Consider the following 16,220-nt stretch of genomic DNA (forward strand, 5'->3'; position numbering starts at 1 on the left):
AGCACCCCCTCTGGGTCATCTCCCCTCCTCCCCGGCTGTGGCGGGCCCTGGGCTCCCAGAACCCACTCGGCTCCAGGGCCGAGCCCCCTCCTTTCGCCCACTCCCTTCCTGGAGCTGAGCAGTGCCGGCTGCCACATCTCCAATGGCTGATCCCAGGCTGGGCTCCTCCCTGGGGCCGCTGGACTTGGAGCAAGAGTAGCCAGGGCTGAAGGCGGGAGCTGGATTCCCACGAAGGGCCGACAGACGCCCAGGCTGGGGAGGCTCGGCCCAGCCCTGGGGTCGCGGTCTGGAGAGCACGTGAAGCTGACCACAGGGGCGATTGGTCCCTTTGCGCGCACTGGCCCGAGGCGTGCTGGCGGCTGCTGTGAGCCCAGCTCCCCTTCCCCCAGCCCACAGGGCTCACCCCAGTCCCAAGAGGGCAGCCCCCCCCCCCCCGCCTGTGTCTGAGTCAGAGCTGCGGCGAGGTCTGCCCCTCCCGGGAACCTCCCCCTCCCCCTCCCCCGGCAGCCACGCCCCTGTCCTGACTCAGGTGCTGGGCAGGTGGAGGTGCAGCGGGGTGGGGCCCTCACCGCACACTGCTCTTAGGCTGTCAGCCCGTCAGCCCGCCCCCTAGCTCCCATTGGTCCTGGGGCGGGCACGTGGCCCACTCCTGGCCAATAGAGGGCAGGGTGCAGCCTGGGGGCAGCCGGGCCCTCTGCCTCCATCCGCTCACTGCGCGAGCGGAGCCCACGGGGGAGGCCCGGAGCAGCCGCCTGGCCGCAAGCCCCGCCCGCCGGCCACTGAGGGTGGCCCCGGCACCTCGCCGCTCGTCTCTCCGCCCGCGGTGGCCGCTGTGACCGGGGAGGTCGTGGCTCAGCTCTCCAGCGGCGGGGCCTCCGGCTAGACGTTGTCTCTGGGCCTCGGTTTGCCTAGCTGTAAAACGGGGCTAACAGCAGCCCCACCTCGTGAAGGTTCCCGGGGTTACATGTGCTCTCTCACGGCCCGCTCCAGGTTCAGTAACCCCCCGACCGCCAGTGCTGCCTGGGCCTCCCCATCTTTCAGGCCAAACCCAGGCGTCAGGCACAGGTAGTGCCCGGTTCCCTCCCTCACAGTCTGAGCCGCGGCTCCACCCCCAGGACTTGCCGGCTCCAGCGTTGTGCTGCCACCTGCTGGTTCGAGTCCCGGCTGCTCCACTTCCGCTCCAGCTCCTGCTAATGCGCTTGGGAAAGCAGTGGAGGCTGGCCCGGGCCCCTGCACCCACATGGGAGACCCCGAAGAAGCTCCTGGCTCCCGCCTTCCTCCTTGCCCAGCCCTGGCTGGTGGGCAACTTGGGGAGTGAACCAGCTGATGAAGATCTTTCTCTAACTCTCCCTTTAAAATAAATCTTAAAGTCTGTGCGAAACGGTTCCTTGTGCACCTCCCTGACTGCCGAGGTTGGGCCATTTCTCCTCCTGTGCCCTGGCCTCCTCCCCCGGCCCTGTGGGGGGCCCAGTGGCAGGTGTTCCAGACAGAGCCTGCCTGCTGCTCCCAGCCCCCTCCTTGGGGAGGCCACGGGGAGTCGGGAGGAGCAACAGTAGCGGCTGCCCACCAGCAATCCAAGTACGCCGGTGCTCAGAGGGCACCCAAGTCTGGGCCAGCACCCGGCCTCGCCAGGGCCCCTCAGCTGCCTCTGTCCCCCGTCTGCAGTCCGCAAGCCGCCCCCCCCCCCCCAGCCTCAGCTTCCATCCCCCAGACCCAGTTCCGCTGCGACGCAGAACACCAGGTCTTTCCCCAGGGAGCAGGTCTCTTCCCGCGCCGGGCCCGGCAGAGCCCGGGGGCCGCGTCTGCCAGGACACCGAGCCGGCGCCCCGGGACGCGGAGAAGACGGAGCCCAGACAGGCCTGTGCGAAGAGGTAGAGGTTTATTGAAATACAAACATTCGAGAACACGTCAGATAGAAACCACAACACAGAGGACGTGAGGTATCTCCTGCTGCCTAGGCTATCCCTGTGCTACCACGGTCCTGCTTGGAGTCCACGCAGGACGGAGGGGGGGGGAGGGGAGGGCAGGGGAGGGGAGGGGAAGGGAGGGCGCCCCAGGCTCGGCGTTCTGGCTGAGCCCCTGCTGTTGGCCTTGAGCAAAGCGAGGGCTCCCCGAGGCGGGGGAGAGGTCCGGGACCAGGGGCGCCGCGGCCTCTGGGTGGGAAGAGCCCTTCCTTCGTGACCAAAGCCCTGAGAAGAACGCACCGGCCGAGAGCCTGAGTCGCCCCAGAGCGCCCGGCGCCAGCGGCGGGGCTCCTCGCGACCCGTGCACGCCCCCGAGCCCGCCAGGCCGGCCTGCTGGCCGGTGCGGGGTGTGTGTGCACGGCTGAACGGCCGCAGCTGTACGCGGAACGTGTGTGTGCTGAGTGCAGGGGACAGCAGTGTGCGTGCAGGTGTGCAGGTGGCGTGTGCATGTGTGTGGACGCGGAGGGGAAGGCAGAGGCTGCGGCCAGGCAGCGCCGCGGGGCACCGGTGAGGCGTCACAGTGGGCGGGGAGGGGCACGCTGGACAGAGCTGAGCCCTCCTGTGGCCAACAGGGAGCTCCCTGCCCCACTGGGGGCTGCCTGGGCCAGGCCTCCCCCCCGGACCTGAGGGCGTGCGTGGCGGGAGCGGGGGTGGTACCGGCGCGGGACCGTCCCCGAGCGGGGATCCCTGAGTGGCCCCGCTGGCTGCCCCGAGGGCCGGGCCAGCAGACGCCTGCTTGGCTTCGGGTGCGATCTGGTTTCGTTTCTTTGGTGCTACAACAAGGACAAAGACGATGACGACGACAATAAAAATTTAAAAATAAAAAAACAGAAGTCAGCAAAACACATATAAAAGATTTCAGAGATGCAAATACTTCCTGAAGAATCAGACAGTTACAAATCTGAGGTATTTCAATGAGCCCGGACGTGGGGCTGGGGGCCGGGCCGCTGCAGGGGGGTGGGGGGTGGGGGTCTTCACTGGGACCATCACGGGGGAGGGGGGCTTCGGGGCCCTGAGGACTGATTCCAGACTCGCGTGAGGGGCCCACACCCGGGAACCCGACAGCAGGCAAGGTGGGCTCGGCAGAAGAGCCCGGGGGACTTCCTCCTGGGGTCCGAGCAGGAGGCGACCAGGGAAATAAATTAAAGGGGGAGGGGATGGAGGCCGCCAGCCAGAGTCGGCTACAGATTGTCGCTACTGTGCCCCGAAGGGAGGTGGCCGCCCAGACCCCGCCCACTCTCCAGGACAATCCCTGATTGGACCACGGCGCCCCGCCCCGCCCTCCCGGCCCCGAGTGCAGCAGGCCCCGGGCGCCGGGCGCAGAGGACTGGGCCCGCAGATGAGGTAAGCTGTGCACGCGCCCTCCGCTCCCCGCGGCGCGCGGGGCGGCCGGGCCGCGTCAGACGGACCAGCTGGTGGAGGGCTCGGCGCCGGGCGTGCCCCGAGATGAGGTAGGGCTGGGCGAGCAGTGCGAGGAGCTGCCGCCGCCGCCGCCGCTGCCGCCCTGGGGCGCCGCCCCGGCGAGGAGGTGGACCACGGGCTTCTGGGCAAAGAGCACACCTGGGGGGGGGGGGGGACACGGCTCAGCGCTCCGCAGCAGGTGCCCCCACCCTGCCCCTCCGCCCGCAGTGTGGCTGCTCGGAGAGGGGCGCGGGGCACGGTGGTGCCGGCGCAGACAGACGAGGCAGGATGGCTGAGGCACAGCCTGAGGACTGGAGCGCAGGGTCGAGGGCCTCCCAGCATGCTCGGCTGTCCCCCATGGGGCCAGGGAGGATGGGTGGGGGTAGCTGGGGGGCAGGTGAGGGAGACGTGGTGATCCAGCCCACGCCTGCCCTGCACTCTCCAGGACCCACTCCTCCCAAGCCCCTCGGTCAAGGGCAAAGGGCCAGGCCCTACCGCCTGGGGCTCTCCTGTGGTCGCGGCCTCACCCCCGGCCAGCAGCACAGGTGAGGGGCGCGCTCCCTGAGGGGTGCAGCCCCCGGAACAGAAGCGTCCCGGCGGACAGGAGCAGCCCCGATGGATGGGGCAGCCGCGGGGGTTCCCCACGCGACCTGGGGCTCTGGGGCCTGTTCACCATGGTGCCCAACAGCCCTGAGCATGGAGTGGAGCCGGCACCGTGGGCCCTGGGAACAGGGCCTCTGCGCTGGCGGACTCAGCCAGCACAGCCTGTGTCCTGGGGCGGTGCCTGCCTCCGGGTCAGAGCACAGTTCACGGTCTACCACGCTTCCGACCCAGCTCCCTGCTTGGGCACCTGGGAAGGCAGCGGAGGACGGCCCATGTGCTGGGCCCCTGCGCCCACGCGGGGGACCTGGATGGAGCTCCAGGCTCCTGGCTTCTGCCTGGCCCAGCCCCAGCCGTTGTGGCCATTTGGGAAGTGAACCAGCAGATGGAAGACCTCTCTCTGTCTTTCCTTCTCTCTCTGTAACTCTGCCTTGGAAATAAAAAATACTAAAAATAAATAAATAAATAAAATAAACCAAAACCCCAATAAAAACACCCACATCCACACTGAACATGGACAGGCTGCTGCTTCCCTAACTGTGCAGTCCCAAGTTCCCCGGCACGGACCCCGTGTCAGGTGCAGCAGGGAGGGACTGGAGGTGACTGACAGCACACAGCACAGTGCGGGGGTTCTGGGCGGGTGCCGCATCCTCTCAGAGGGGCCTGAGTGCCTGGCCAAGGTGGTGAACCAAGCAGCCCCGACACTGCTGCCAAGCGAGGTGCAGGGAGAGGAGACCGTGAAAGACCGGAGTCACAGAGACAGGCTGCACCCAGACCCCTCTGCCCGTGCCGCGTGACTGGCCGCCGAGGGTGGCAGGTGCTGGCCCCGCGCGGAACCTCTCCGCCAATCTACCAGGAAGGGGCTATCAGCGGAGGCGGCCACCGAGGAAGGTGTGCGGGGCGGGGGGGGGGGGCTGCCTGGGCTCCGGGGCCCTCACCTGCATAGGTGGTGCCGTCGATGTCCACCGACATGTGGATGCTCCCGATGCCGCTGGTGGTCAGGTTCAGCGCGGCAGCCGAGGCCTCGGCTCTGTCCTCTGCAGACACGGGGCAAGCGGCCGGTCAAGTCCGCACAAGTCCCCTGCTGCAAAGCCACCTCCCCCCAAGCCTGTGAGACCAGCGGCCGTCAAGACCCAGCCCCGCGTCCTCCTGCCCTGCCCATGAACACGGGACGGAGGGGCCGCTGCCTCCTCACCACACAGAGCCATGGGTTCCTCCAGGTCAACTGCCTGTTCTCTTTGTCCGGGACCAGGGGACGGGGCCTGCACGGGCGCCCACCTCCTCTCGGGGGGCACTCGGGCTCCCTGCATGGGCGCCCACCTCCTCTCGGGGGGCACTCGGGCTCCCTGCACGGGCGCCCACCTCCTCTCGGGGCACTCGGGCTCCCTCGTGGGTGCCCACCTCCTCTCGGGGCACTCGGGCTCCCTTGTGGGTGCCCACCTCCTCTCAGGGGGCACTCGGGCTCCCTCGTGGGTGCCCACTTCCTCAGGGGGGGTGCTTGGGCTCCCTCGTGGGCGCCCACCTCCTCTCGGGGGGCACTCGGGCTCCCTGCATGGGCGCCCACCTCCTGGGGGGGTGCTCGGGCTCCCTGTGTGGGCGCCCACCTCCTGGGGGGGTGCTCGGGCTCCCTGCACACTTGACCCTCTCCCAGCACGGACCACCCTTACTCGGCTTTCAGAGCAGGGTGGGGAAAGGGAGAGGGGACGGGGCAGAGCGTGGGCTGGGGAGGCTGCCGACTCAGGGTCTCTGGCAGCCCACGCTGGACTCGGGAGTGAGAGGGGTCTCCCTCTCAGCCCTGGCCACAGAGCTCGCCTTGTGCCTGCATCCCACACGGTGCGGGTTGAGATCACAAAGCGGGTGGGAAGCAGGACCCCAGCGGCTGCCAAGGCCTCTGGCCGCCTCCGGAGCAGCTGCCCTCCCCCTCCCAGAGGCCAGGGCACCGAGGAAAGCAGCTGGGCTCAGCCCTGCCCGTCTCGTCAGCACAGCGAGTGGGCTCACCCCTGCCGTTGATCCTGATCCTCACGGGCAGCGGCCGCGCCGCACCGAGGCAGCCGCGCTGGAGGGCCTGCTGCACCAGGCGCTGCTCCTCCTCCGACAGCCTCGCCGCCTTCTTCTCGGGGGGCTCCCCCGAGCCCAGCCGCTCCCGCAGCTGCTCCAGCGTGGCTGTGCGGGGGCCGGCACCCTGGCCGGCCAAGGCCCCGGGCGCAGCCAGGCGATTCGGCACGGGCGCGGTGTCACCTGGGAAGGAACCGGAGCTGGACCCGCGCCCACCCCCGCGCCCACCCGAAGGCGTGTGAGACAAGGCCCCACTGACCTTTCCTGAGCGCGCTGGCCGGGGCCGCCCGCGAGCCGCCGGTGTGGGGGCCGCTGCTGGAGCCCAGCCCGAGGAGGGGGAAGCGGATCTTGGGTGGGGTGAGCAGGGCAGGGGCTCCGGCAGCAGGGGCGGCAGATGGCGAGTAGCCGAAGAGGGGGGAGCTGTAGCTGGGCCGCCGGCCCTCCCTCCGGTTGCCGTCGATGGCTGCCTGCAGCTCGGCAGGGGAGCTCAAGGCCTTCTTCTCACACTCGTAGGCGTAGAGGTACTTCATGTACCTGCAGGAAGCAAGGCAGCCGGCGGTCACCGCGGCCGAGCCCGCCCGGGCGCAGGCAGCCTCCGGCTGGGTCGCTGCGCTCTGCCGCGGCCTCGTCCCAGACGCCACGCGCTGACGGAGACGGTGGCACCCGAGCTAACTGCGCAGCGGCTGCCCTGGGAGACGAGCCCGCGTTCGGCAGCGTTTCTCCAGCCCTTCAGTCAGGCGGGTGGAGGAGCAGCACTGCTCTCCCGACAGCCCCTGCTCTTCCAGAGACGAAGCCCTCGCCCCCAGCCCCAGGGCACAGCCAGGACCACACCTCCCGGAGCCACTCCAGAGTGGCCTGCGCGCTCCAGGGCCACTGGGGGTCTGCCCGCTCCCCTCAGCCTCCCCTGCCCCGGAACTCAGGGGGACAGGTCACCCATCCAGCAGCCTGGCCACCGGCTGCCTCTGGTCTCCCGCTGGGCAAGCAGCGCGCCAGGGGCGTGGCCGCCGTGCCACTCACTGGGTGCGCAGCGTGAAGGCGGCGCTGGTGATGGAGGTGGGCAGGTTCAGGCCCTTGGTGATCTCGCGCCAGATCTTGCGGTTGATGATCTCCACCAGGCCGCCCTTCTCCGTCACCAGCTTGTACAGCATGTACAGGTCCAGCGTCTGCTTGGCCATGATGGGGATCCGGTTGATGGGGGTCCCTGGGATTGCCAAGGGGAGAAACAGCGGCATCAGGACCATGCTCCCCCGGGGCGGAGCTGGGAGTGAGGCCCGCGGGCTGTCAGAGGACAGGCCTGGCCCTGCTGTCCCGTCCAAGTCAGCGCTCCTGGTGGTTTGCCAGGTGATTCTGTACAGACTCGCAGCTTACACGCCATGCGTGCAGGGCCGCGCGCTCCGGCTTGCCAGCACCCCGTCCGGTCGGCGGGCTGGACAGCTCCGGTGGGGTCTGGAGGGTCCCCGTGCACACCGCCTGCTCCCTCCTCTCAGAGCCACGCTCACTTTCTCTCCCTGTGCCTGCCGCATCAGAGGAGCTGGACACACAGGCCTCTGGGGAGTGAAAAGCCACTCAACCATCCTCTCCCCGCTGATCGCTCCACCCCCTCTTCGGCCTCTCAAAGGAGGGTCACAGCAGCTTCCGCCCAGCCGAGGGGAAGTGAGGGGAGCCAGGGACTTGATTAGGAAACCTGGCACCAAGCAGGAAGGGCCGCTAACGAGCACCAGGGGACGGAGGGGCGGGGCCGTGCCTCACAGGCCTGATGGATGACTGTCATTTGGCAGCCCGGGATTAATGATCCAGGGGTCAGAGGGGAGAATTCCGCGGGGAAGGGTCACCATCCGGGGCAGGGCAGACTTGTTGCCCTTTGATGGCAGGCTCCTCTTACTGCACATGGCTGCACCTCTCCGCTCACCCCTCCCCTGCCTCCCCCTGCCTCTGGCGCTGAGGTCCCCAGAGCTGACCAGCGCCCGTGGTTTCCGCTCCTCTCCTCCCCGCCCTCCCACGCCCAGGACCAGCAGTTTTGTTCTCAGGCCTCACCAACTCTGGTGCAGGATAACTGGCACCACAGGATGGAGAGGAGGTGGCGGTGCTGAGGGAGCCCCACCCCGCCCCGTGAGCAGGGCCACGCGGCACCCCCTGGCCGGACCAGGCCGCCCTCCTAAGCGTGGGGAGGAGCTGCCGACCTCTGAGACCTGTCCTGGGAGGGTCAAGGACAAAGGGGCCGGGGGGCGGGGGGGGGGGCACACATGGAAAACCAGAAGGTTCTTGGCGCTGCTGGGGCGGGGCAGCCCCAGGCCTTGGCCCGTCCACACCTCCCACCTGCCCACCTGCTGTCTGGGAGGGCTCCTCACATGCCCGCAGCTCCAGGGCGCTTCCCACTGGGGCCTGCTCGGCCTCCTGTCCCTGATGTCCTCTGCCCTCCCGGCCTGCCACTCTCAGGCCGCGGGGCGCCATCCACTCCCTCTGAGCACCTGTGCCCTCGCGTCAGCCTCTCCTCCACACTGCTGGGCGTCTCGCTGAGGCGACTTCCACGTGACCTCCCTGTCAGGCAACCTGCACAGGGGCAGGTGCTCGCCCTGCGTGTACGCCGCCACATGGGACGCCCACATCCCACAGCTGAGCGTTGGGTTTGATCCTGGCTCCCTACCGATGCGCACCCCCGGCCCCCTGCGTGAGAGACCTGGATCCAGTTCCTGGTTTCTGACTTGGGCCCGGCCCCGCTCTGCAGGCCTCTGGGGACTGAGGCAGCGCACGGAAGCAGAGCAGCATGCACACAACTGCACGCATCCCTCTGCCTGTGGTGCTGGCTTCCCATGTGGGCACTGGTTCAAGTCCCGGCTGCTCCACTTCCAACCTCTACTGTAGCCTGGGAAAGCAGCACAAGACGGCCCAAGTGCTTGGGCCCCTGCGCCCACGTGAGACCTGGAGGAAGCTCCTGGCTCCTGGCCAGCCCAGCTCTGGCTGCTGCAGCCATCTGAGGGATGAAGCAGTAGATGGAAGACCTCTCTCTGCCTTTCACATAAGTAAGTAAATCACAGGCGTATGTGCATATATGTGTGTCCAGGCACCCCGAGCAAGCACTCACTCCCACCGAGTCACTGAGTTGGGTCTTCTCACTGCCGCCGTCTCCCCAACCCAGCTCTGCCTGTGCTCGACTCCCCCACCCCAATCCCCTGCTTGTCCTTTGAGGCCCACTCCCTCCAGGAAGGATCTCTGACCACCCCCAGACGCCCCTTCTCAACCTGCAGGGGTTCAGTGAGCGATGGCCCTGCTTCACGTCTGTTCACGGTACGGGGGGGGGGGGGGGACGGGGGGCGGTGGGGGCGGGGCTGTCCTCTAGCACGCCTGAACGCTGCTGCGCAGTCTCACCCGGGAAGCGCCAGCACTCCCCAGGCCTGCTCCCTGTGGCACAGACAGGGGCCGAGGCCGGAGCGCAGAGTCTCTTGCCTTTAGGTCCACCAAGAGAGGACCAGGGGGAGAACAGGGACTTCGGAAGTGGTGGCCGAGGAGACGGGGCAGAGGGTGGCCCTTTCTGGCCACGCAGACGTGCTCGATGGCACGTGGTCTTGAGCTCCGCGAGCCAGCCGTGCTGAGACTGCACTCGGCCTCCGGAGCTCGTCAACCTTGCCCAGCAGGCACCGAGAAGCTTTACTGAGAAGCGGTCACCGCTGGTCTGCAGGCAGCCTGTGCACGGGGTCTAACTGCGGACGGACGGCCCGGTGGGGACGGATCCACTAGGGCCACCTCCAAAGAACTGTGCCCTAGTCCTGAGTCACAGCCATCCAAGATGGCATCTGTGACAGCAACGCTGTCCTGGACACAGACATCTCATCAAAGCTCAGCGCCCCGCCCGCTCCCAGCAGGGAGACCAGGTGGACACAGGACCTGGGCAGGCGTGCCTCCCCTCACCCCGGCTCCTGCCTGCCCGCATCATGCAGTGGCCTGGTGGACGGGGCCCTGGCCACGTCCTCCCGGGACAGGAGGTCAGCACAGAGCTCTCTCTGGACCACCCTGTGGCCGTCAGAGAACACAGGCACCGCCGAGAGCATCAGCCGATTGCCACTGCCCTGGAACAATGCAGATCCTGCCACCACGAGGCGGCCTCGGGGCCCACTCCCTGCACGTGGACGAGAACCCACACGCGACACCATTAGGGGGCCACACACCCAGGCCTCAGTTTCCCCACCTGTGAAATGAGGACTCTGGGGGAGCTTTCGGTTCCAAAGCCTCACGAATAAAACCGACAGACGGTGCTCACTGCGGTTCCTAGCGAAGGGCTGGTGGCTGGTCTGCAGGACCTGCCTGAAGCATGGAATGATCTCCCAAGAGAAACGGGCGTGGGGCCCCCTCCTGGGAGCCCCCGTGTGGCTTCAGGGCAGGCCCATGAGGTCCAAGTGCACCTTCCTGGGACAAGACCCTCCACCAAACGAAAAGCAGCCCGCTGAGGGGCAGGAGCCCCCCAGCCTGCAGACTGCCAGTCACTGCTGTCAAAGCGGGACATTAATCATGTCTCTCTGACAGCAGCCCAGAGCCTTATCTGCACCCCAAGAAACCGCTGGTCTCCAGCTCCCTCCTCAACACAGGCGCTGACAGTCACAACAAAGAGGCCCCGTATCAGATTTCAGCCAGGCTGCCCCAGGCTGCCCAGGGCGGATATAAAAGGCTTTTATGAGGGCCAGGACCCATGAGGCCTCGGGCTCCCGGGCATTAACCCTTGTTGGTGAGAAGGGCACCGGGCGCTGGCACTAGCAGCCAAAGCTGGCCGGCGCCGCGGCTCACTAGGCTAATCCTCCGCCTTGCGGTGCCGGCACACCGGGTTCTAGTCCCAGTCGGGGCGCCGGATTCTGTCCTAGTTGCTCCTCTTCCAGGCCAGCTCTCTGCTGTGGCCAGGGAGTGCAGTGGAGGATGGCCCAGGTGCTTGGGCCCTGCACCCCATGGGAGACCAGGAGAAGCACCTGGCTTCGGGTTGGCGTAGCAGCCACTCGGTGGGTGAACCAATGGAAAAAGGAAGACCTCTCTCTGTGTCTCTCTCTCACTGCCAGCACAGGGAAGCTACGCGAGCTGCTCCGGCTCTGGGCTTTCTTTCCTCCTAGGCAGCAACAGCGGGCGGGGGTGGGGTGAAGCCCCCCTGGCTGCAGCTGCTGGAGGAAAGCCACTTCCTCCCCATCACAGGGGCAGGCACGTTCCAGCGGAGACCAGGAGCCACTGGGGCAGGGACCTCAGAGCCAGGGCGTGGCCCTGCCAGGGACCCTTGCTGCCTTTTCCTGGCTCTGCAAAGGATCATCAATCACTGCCATCCCCGACTGCCAGGAGAGCCGACAGGGAGCCCGTGGTGCGCAGGAACGCGCGGGGCGGGGCGGGCGGCCCTGCTCGGGTGCTGTTCCCACAACAAGCAGACGGAGTGGTGATCCTCTCTGACCTGTGCACACGGGGAGTCCGGCAGCCTGCAGGGCAGCGGCCAGGAAGGGCCCAACCTGAGGACGCAGCTCACGTCCGCTGCTCTCAGACCCCACCTCACACTTCTGTGCCTCGAAAGCTCCCTGGAACCTCCCGCCCACTGTGCTGGGGGCACCTCCACCTTCTCTGCCACTCAACCTGCCTCGGCTTCCCCTGAACACAATCAGAATGTGGCAAGGCCGGGCCTCTTCTCCTCCCCAGTGCGGGTTGTGCCCCCAGCTGCTTCCTTCTGGGTGGCTGGGCAGTGCCCACTGTCTGGCCAGGCCGCAGCCCACGGTGCCGGGGGGCACTAGAGTTCCTCCCAATCCTGGCTGTGAAAGACGGCGCTGCCACGCGCACCGGGCATGCCGCGTCCCTCACCAGGACCACGCCCAGGCAGCCAGACAGGGCTGGTCACGGCTCAGCAAGTGCTCAGCTTCGGCACAGGGCCCGGGCACACTGCGCGGGCGAGTTCTGCTCGGTCCACAACCCCGCAGGCCGATTCTAAACTTTCTCCTTTTTGCGCTCCGGCACGGACTCGCGGCTCTAGGCGAGTTCAGCAGCAGGTGATGCTGGGTTCTGCTGCAGCTGATACGGCAATCACGGCTATGACCTGCCTGACACCTCTTTGAAGCTTTTTGTTTTTAAAATTACTTATTTGAAAGTCAGAGTTACAGTGAGAGAAGGAGAAGACAGGAAAGTGATGTGCTAACCACTGGTTCACTCTCCAAACAGCCACAACGACCAGGGCTGGGCCAGGCTGAAGCCAGGAGCTGCTTTCCCACACACATCAGCAGGGAGTGATACGGGAAGCGGAGCAGCCGGGACTTGAACCGGCGCCCATGTGGGATGCCAGGCCCTCTTCAAAGCTGGGCGGGGTGGGGGCTGACCAGGTATCGGGAGGAGCCGCGTCAGGCCTCCTGGCTTCACCTGCTGCTGGCTCACGGGTCGGCTCCTGTCACTTTGCCTACAGAACCAGCGAAGCTCCCTACGGAGGTTTACTCTGGCTCAGGTTTACAGGGGCAGGGCCAGGCAGCCCCACTGGTTTGGGGGTGTGTGTATGTGGTGAAGGCAGGCACAGAAAGCAGAAAACAGGGCCGCTGGGCCCGGCTCAGCGGGTGTGACCTCAGAGCCCACCTCCAGCCCAACTCCGGATTCCGCTCCCACCCTCTCAGCATCAGCAGCCCGCGGTCGTGGGGCTTGGCTGTGTGCGCGAGTGGGTGTCCATCAGTATCCGTGCCACGCAGCTCAGACACAGCGGGGCTCCCACGGCTGAGTGCTGTACCCCCCCCCGGCACCTGGGATTACTGCGTGTCCGCTTACCTCGGACAAAACGCACACCTATCAAACAGCTCGCTCTGCCAAGCACTGGAAGTTCCAATCAGGTCTTGAAGAGGCTGAATCTAAACAAAACTGGGCCATGCAGTGCACAGCTTTCAAACACCAGGCTCCCTCCCCATGCCGTGGGTAACCGGCTACCAGGGCAGGGACTGTGAACAACACGAAAGTAAAAACCGTATGTAACAGCAGCAGCTGGATGTCCGGAGAAGAGGAGATCTGGCCCCAGACAAGGGTGAATCCAGAGGCACCCTCGGGGCTGGTGTGTGTACACCCTCGGGGTGGTGTGGGCACCCTCGGGGCTGGTGTGTGTTCACCCTCGGGGCTGGTGTGTGTTCACCCTCGGGGCTGGTGTGTGTACACCCTCGGGGCTGGTGTGAGCTCCCTCGGGGCTGGTGTGTGTACACCCTCGGGGCTGGTGTGTGTTCACCCTCGGGGCTGGTGTGGGCACCCCTGGGGCTGGTGTGGGCACCCTCGGGGCTGGTGTGTGTATATCCTCGGGGCTGGTGTGTTCTCCCTCGGGGCTGGTGTGGGCACCCTCGGGGCTGGTGTGTTCTCCCTCGGGGCTGGTGTGTGTTCACCCTCGGGGCTGGTGTGTTCTCCCTCGGGGCTGGTGTGGGCACCCTCGGGGCTGGTGTGTGCTCCCTCGGGGCTGGTGTGTGTACACCCTCGGGGCTGGTGTGTGTTCACCCTCGGGGCTGGTGTGGGCTCCCTCGGGGCTGGTGTGGGCTCCCTCGGGGCTGGTGTGTGTATATCCTCAGGGCTGGTGTGTGTTCACCCTCGGGGCTGGTGTGTTCTCCCTCGGGGCTGGTGTGGGCACCCTCGGGGCTGGTGTGTGTATATCCTCGGGGCTGGTGTGTGTACACCCTCGGGGCTGGTGTGCGTATACCCTCGGGGCTGGTGTGTGCACCCTCGGGGATGGTGTGTGCACCCTCGGGGCTGGTGTGGGCACCCCTGGGGCTGGTGTGTGCTCCCTCGGGGCTGGTGTGGCACTGTGGGTTAAGCACTGCTTCGATGCTAGCATCCCTCACGAGAGGGACGGCTGCTCTGCTTCTGACACGGTTTCCTGCAAACATGAAGGCAGCGGGCGATGGTTCCAGTGCCTGAGCCCCTGCCACCCACGTGGAAGACCCGGATGGGGTTCCTGTCCTGGCTCCGGCCTGGCCCAGACCTAGCTGTTGTGGCCATTTGGGGAGTGAACCAATGCCAATGGATGGAAGATGATCTCTCTCCCCCTTTCTGTCACTCTGCCTTTCAAATAAATAAATAAATCTTAAAGACAGACAACGAAGCCCCAAAGCTCAATTGTACCTGACAAAGACAACATACTTCAGTCCACTAGGAGGCATGGCCAGGCACAAGGCCAGGTCCTGCAGGCCAACACAGCACACGGGCCATGGCCTCCCCCAGCCGGCAGGGCAACTGTCGGGGATGTTCTGCGCCCGAGGTGAGTGGAGAGGCACGTGGGGGAAGGGAACCCATCCAACCAAGGCCTCTCCCACAGCAAGACAGATCCTACAGTCCGTTTGGGACAACCAAGGCCACCTCACAGCTCTGAGCGCCCTACCCGGGCCCAGACGGGGGAGCTTTGCCTGCAGGCATCTCTCGGGAGCTGCCCACAGCAAGTCAAAGCCCTGGAGCTGAGCAAATTCCTGTGCCTTTTACACACGTTAAGGGCCGTCAGGGTCAGACACTACAAGGGTGTCACAGTCTTCTAGAGAGACCCTCGGGGAGGAGTTCGTTTAATTCTATGTTTTCAGTCTGCAAAAGAGGAAATTCACCGCCCAGCCAGGACAGGAGAAGCGCCCGGCCGGGGCGACACCGGGACCTGGGGCGGGGCCACGCCGGGACCTGGGACGGGGAGACGCTGGGACCTGGGACGGGGCCACGCCGGGACCTGGGACGGGGAGACCTGGGACCTGGGGCGGGGCCACGCCGGGACCTGGGACCGACCACGCCGGGACGCAGCACCAAACGTAAGGAAAGGGGCGCGGAACAGACTGCAGACGGAACAGGAACCCGCAGCCGGACCGAACTGATTCAAAGAAAACAAACTCACAGGTCGGCCAGCTGCCGCGTGTACACAGGTGGACAGAAGGCACAGCAGGCCGGGCTAGGGGTGGGGCAGGGGGCAGTGGCGGACATGAGCTCCCCCTTACAGGCTCTTCAGGTTTGTCCCCTGGCATCCAAACCTGAGGGGGAACGTGGGGGGTGGGGTGGGGACGACACAGGAGGCGAGACTAGACTGGTCTGAGATCTGACGCGGGGCAGCCAGAACCCAGCACGGCTGCGGCTGCTGTCCTGTGCCGTCAGTCCTGAAGGAGATTCGCTAAGGGGCCGTCCCGCCTGCTTTTTGTTCACTGTGGGCAGCTCTGACACTACTGTGGGCGCAGACAACGTGGAAACTTCCAGGCCGACTTGGACTGAAACCCTCTCCTTTTATAGCTCAGCAGGAGGCAGGGAGCCTGATGGGCACTCTTCCCAGGCTCATCTGCTGGCTAGGGAGGGGCCCCCAGGTGCAAGGCACCCCTGCAGGGCCCAGAACTGCGGTCAATTCACCCCAACATGTTAACAACCGAGCGGCCTGGCGGTTTATCACCTGCAGCTGCAGTCATTCCCGCCCGCCTCCCTCGGGGCCTGTCGCTTCCTCCGCGGCTCCAAGCCCAGCCCCACTCCCAGCCTTTCCAGCTCAGGCTCCGGTGGCTCCCGTGGTGGCCCCGACCCGCTGCGGAGGCCTGAGGCTGCTCCTGTCCTGGGGAACGCATCTGCTCCCGGTTCTGCCTCTCCAACCACACAGAGCCTTCCAGGAGGGACCCCGCTGTGGTCCTGCCTCAGTCTCCCCGCTCCAGCCCAAGCACAAGGTCTGCCACAGCAAGTTCCCCAAGGCCGCGGCTGCTCTTGGGGGGCCCTGGCCACAGGTGCCGCAGCGTCTCTGCCCCCAGGCTGGAGGCTTCGCACAGAGACCAGGGACGACCTGAGCCATTCGCACTCTCCCGTCCTCCAGCGGGGCAGTCTCCCTGCTGGACACTGAATCTCTAGAGATGCTTCTGTTTGTGGCCAATGACGTGGAGGCCTCGGGCAGCCCCACAACAAAGGTGGTGTCCAAGGCCGAGACACTGCACGGTTTCCTGTCCCCAGAGATGCCGGCAAACAGTGAAATGCCTGACAAAAGTGCTGGAGACAGGAGGAGGATTTACTTAGGACCTGAGCAGCCACACACTGATGTCATCAAAGGACTCCTGGATCCTGCTTGGCTCACTCACACACACTCGCGGTGCTGCTGTGCGACCACCCGCGTGGCAGCCAGTGAGAGGCAGCGCAGCCTCCCTTCGTGGGGCACTCAGAGTCAGGAAGACCAAGGGGACACGCCGGGCCCTGCACAAGCTCTGGGGACACAAAGCCAGTGTCCCTGGAGGCCCTCATCCATCA

At 66.2% G+C, this 16,220-nt stretch overlaps 1 protein-coding gene across 1 annotated transcript in view; it reads right to left on the bottom strand.

Annotated features, from left to right (window-relative positions):
- Positions 1 to 1,860: 1,860 nt before the first annotated feature.
- ARID3B (AT-rich interaction domain 3B) overlaps positions 1,861 to 16,220 on the bottom strand; it is a 47,636-nt gene continuing 33,276 nt past the window's right edge. The window contains exons 5-9 of the mRNA XM_070054682.2: positions 7,038 to 7,221; positions 6,280 to 6,554; positions 5,964 to 6,203; positions 4,904 to 5,002; positions 1,861 to 3,524 (exon numbers count right to left, since the gene is read on the bottom strand). Of these exons, the coding sequence (XP_069910783.2) occupies positions 3,364 to 3,524; positions 4,904 to 5,002; positions 5,964 to 6,203; positions 6,280 to 6,554; positions 7,038 to 7,221 (959 nt within the window). The 3' untranslated portion in view covers positions 1,861 to 3,363. The remainder of the gene's footprint in view (positions 3,525 to 4,903; positions 5,003 to 5,963; positions 6,204 to 6,279; positions 6,555 to 7,037; positions 7,222 to 16,220) is intronic.

This window comes from Oryctolagus cuniculus, chromosome 12 (genome assembly GCF_051225735.1).
Source record: "Oryctolagus cuniculus isolate XC-2025 breed Fujian yellow rabbit chromosome 12, ASM5122573v1, whole genome shotgun sequence".
NCBI classification, from domain to species: Eukaryota; Metazoa; Chordata; class Mammalia; order Lagomorpha; family Leporidae; genus Oryctolagus; species Oryctolagus cuniculus.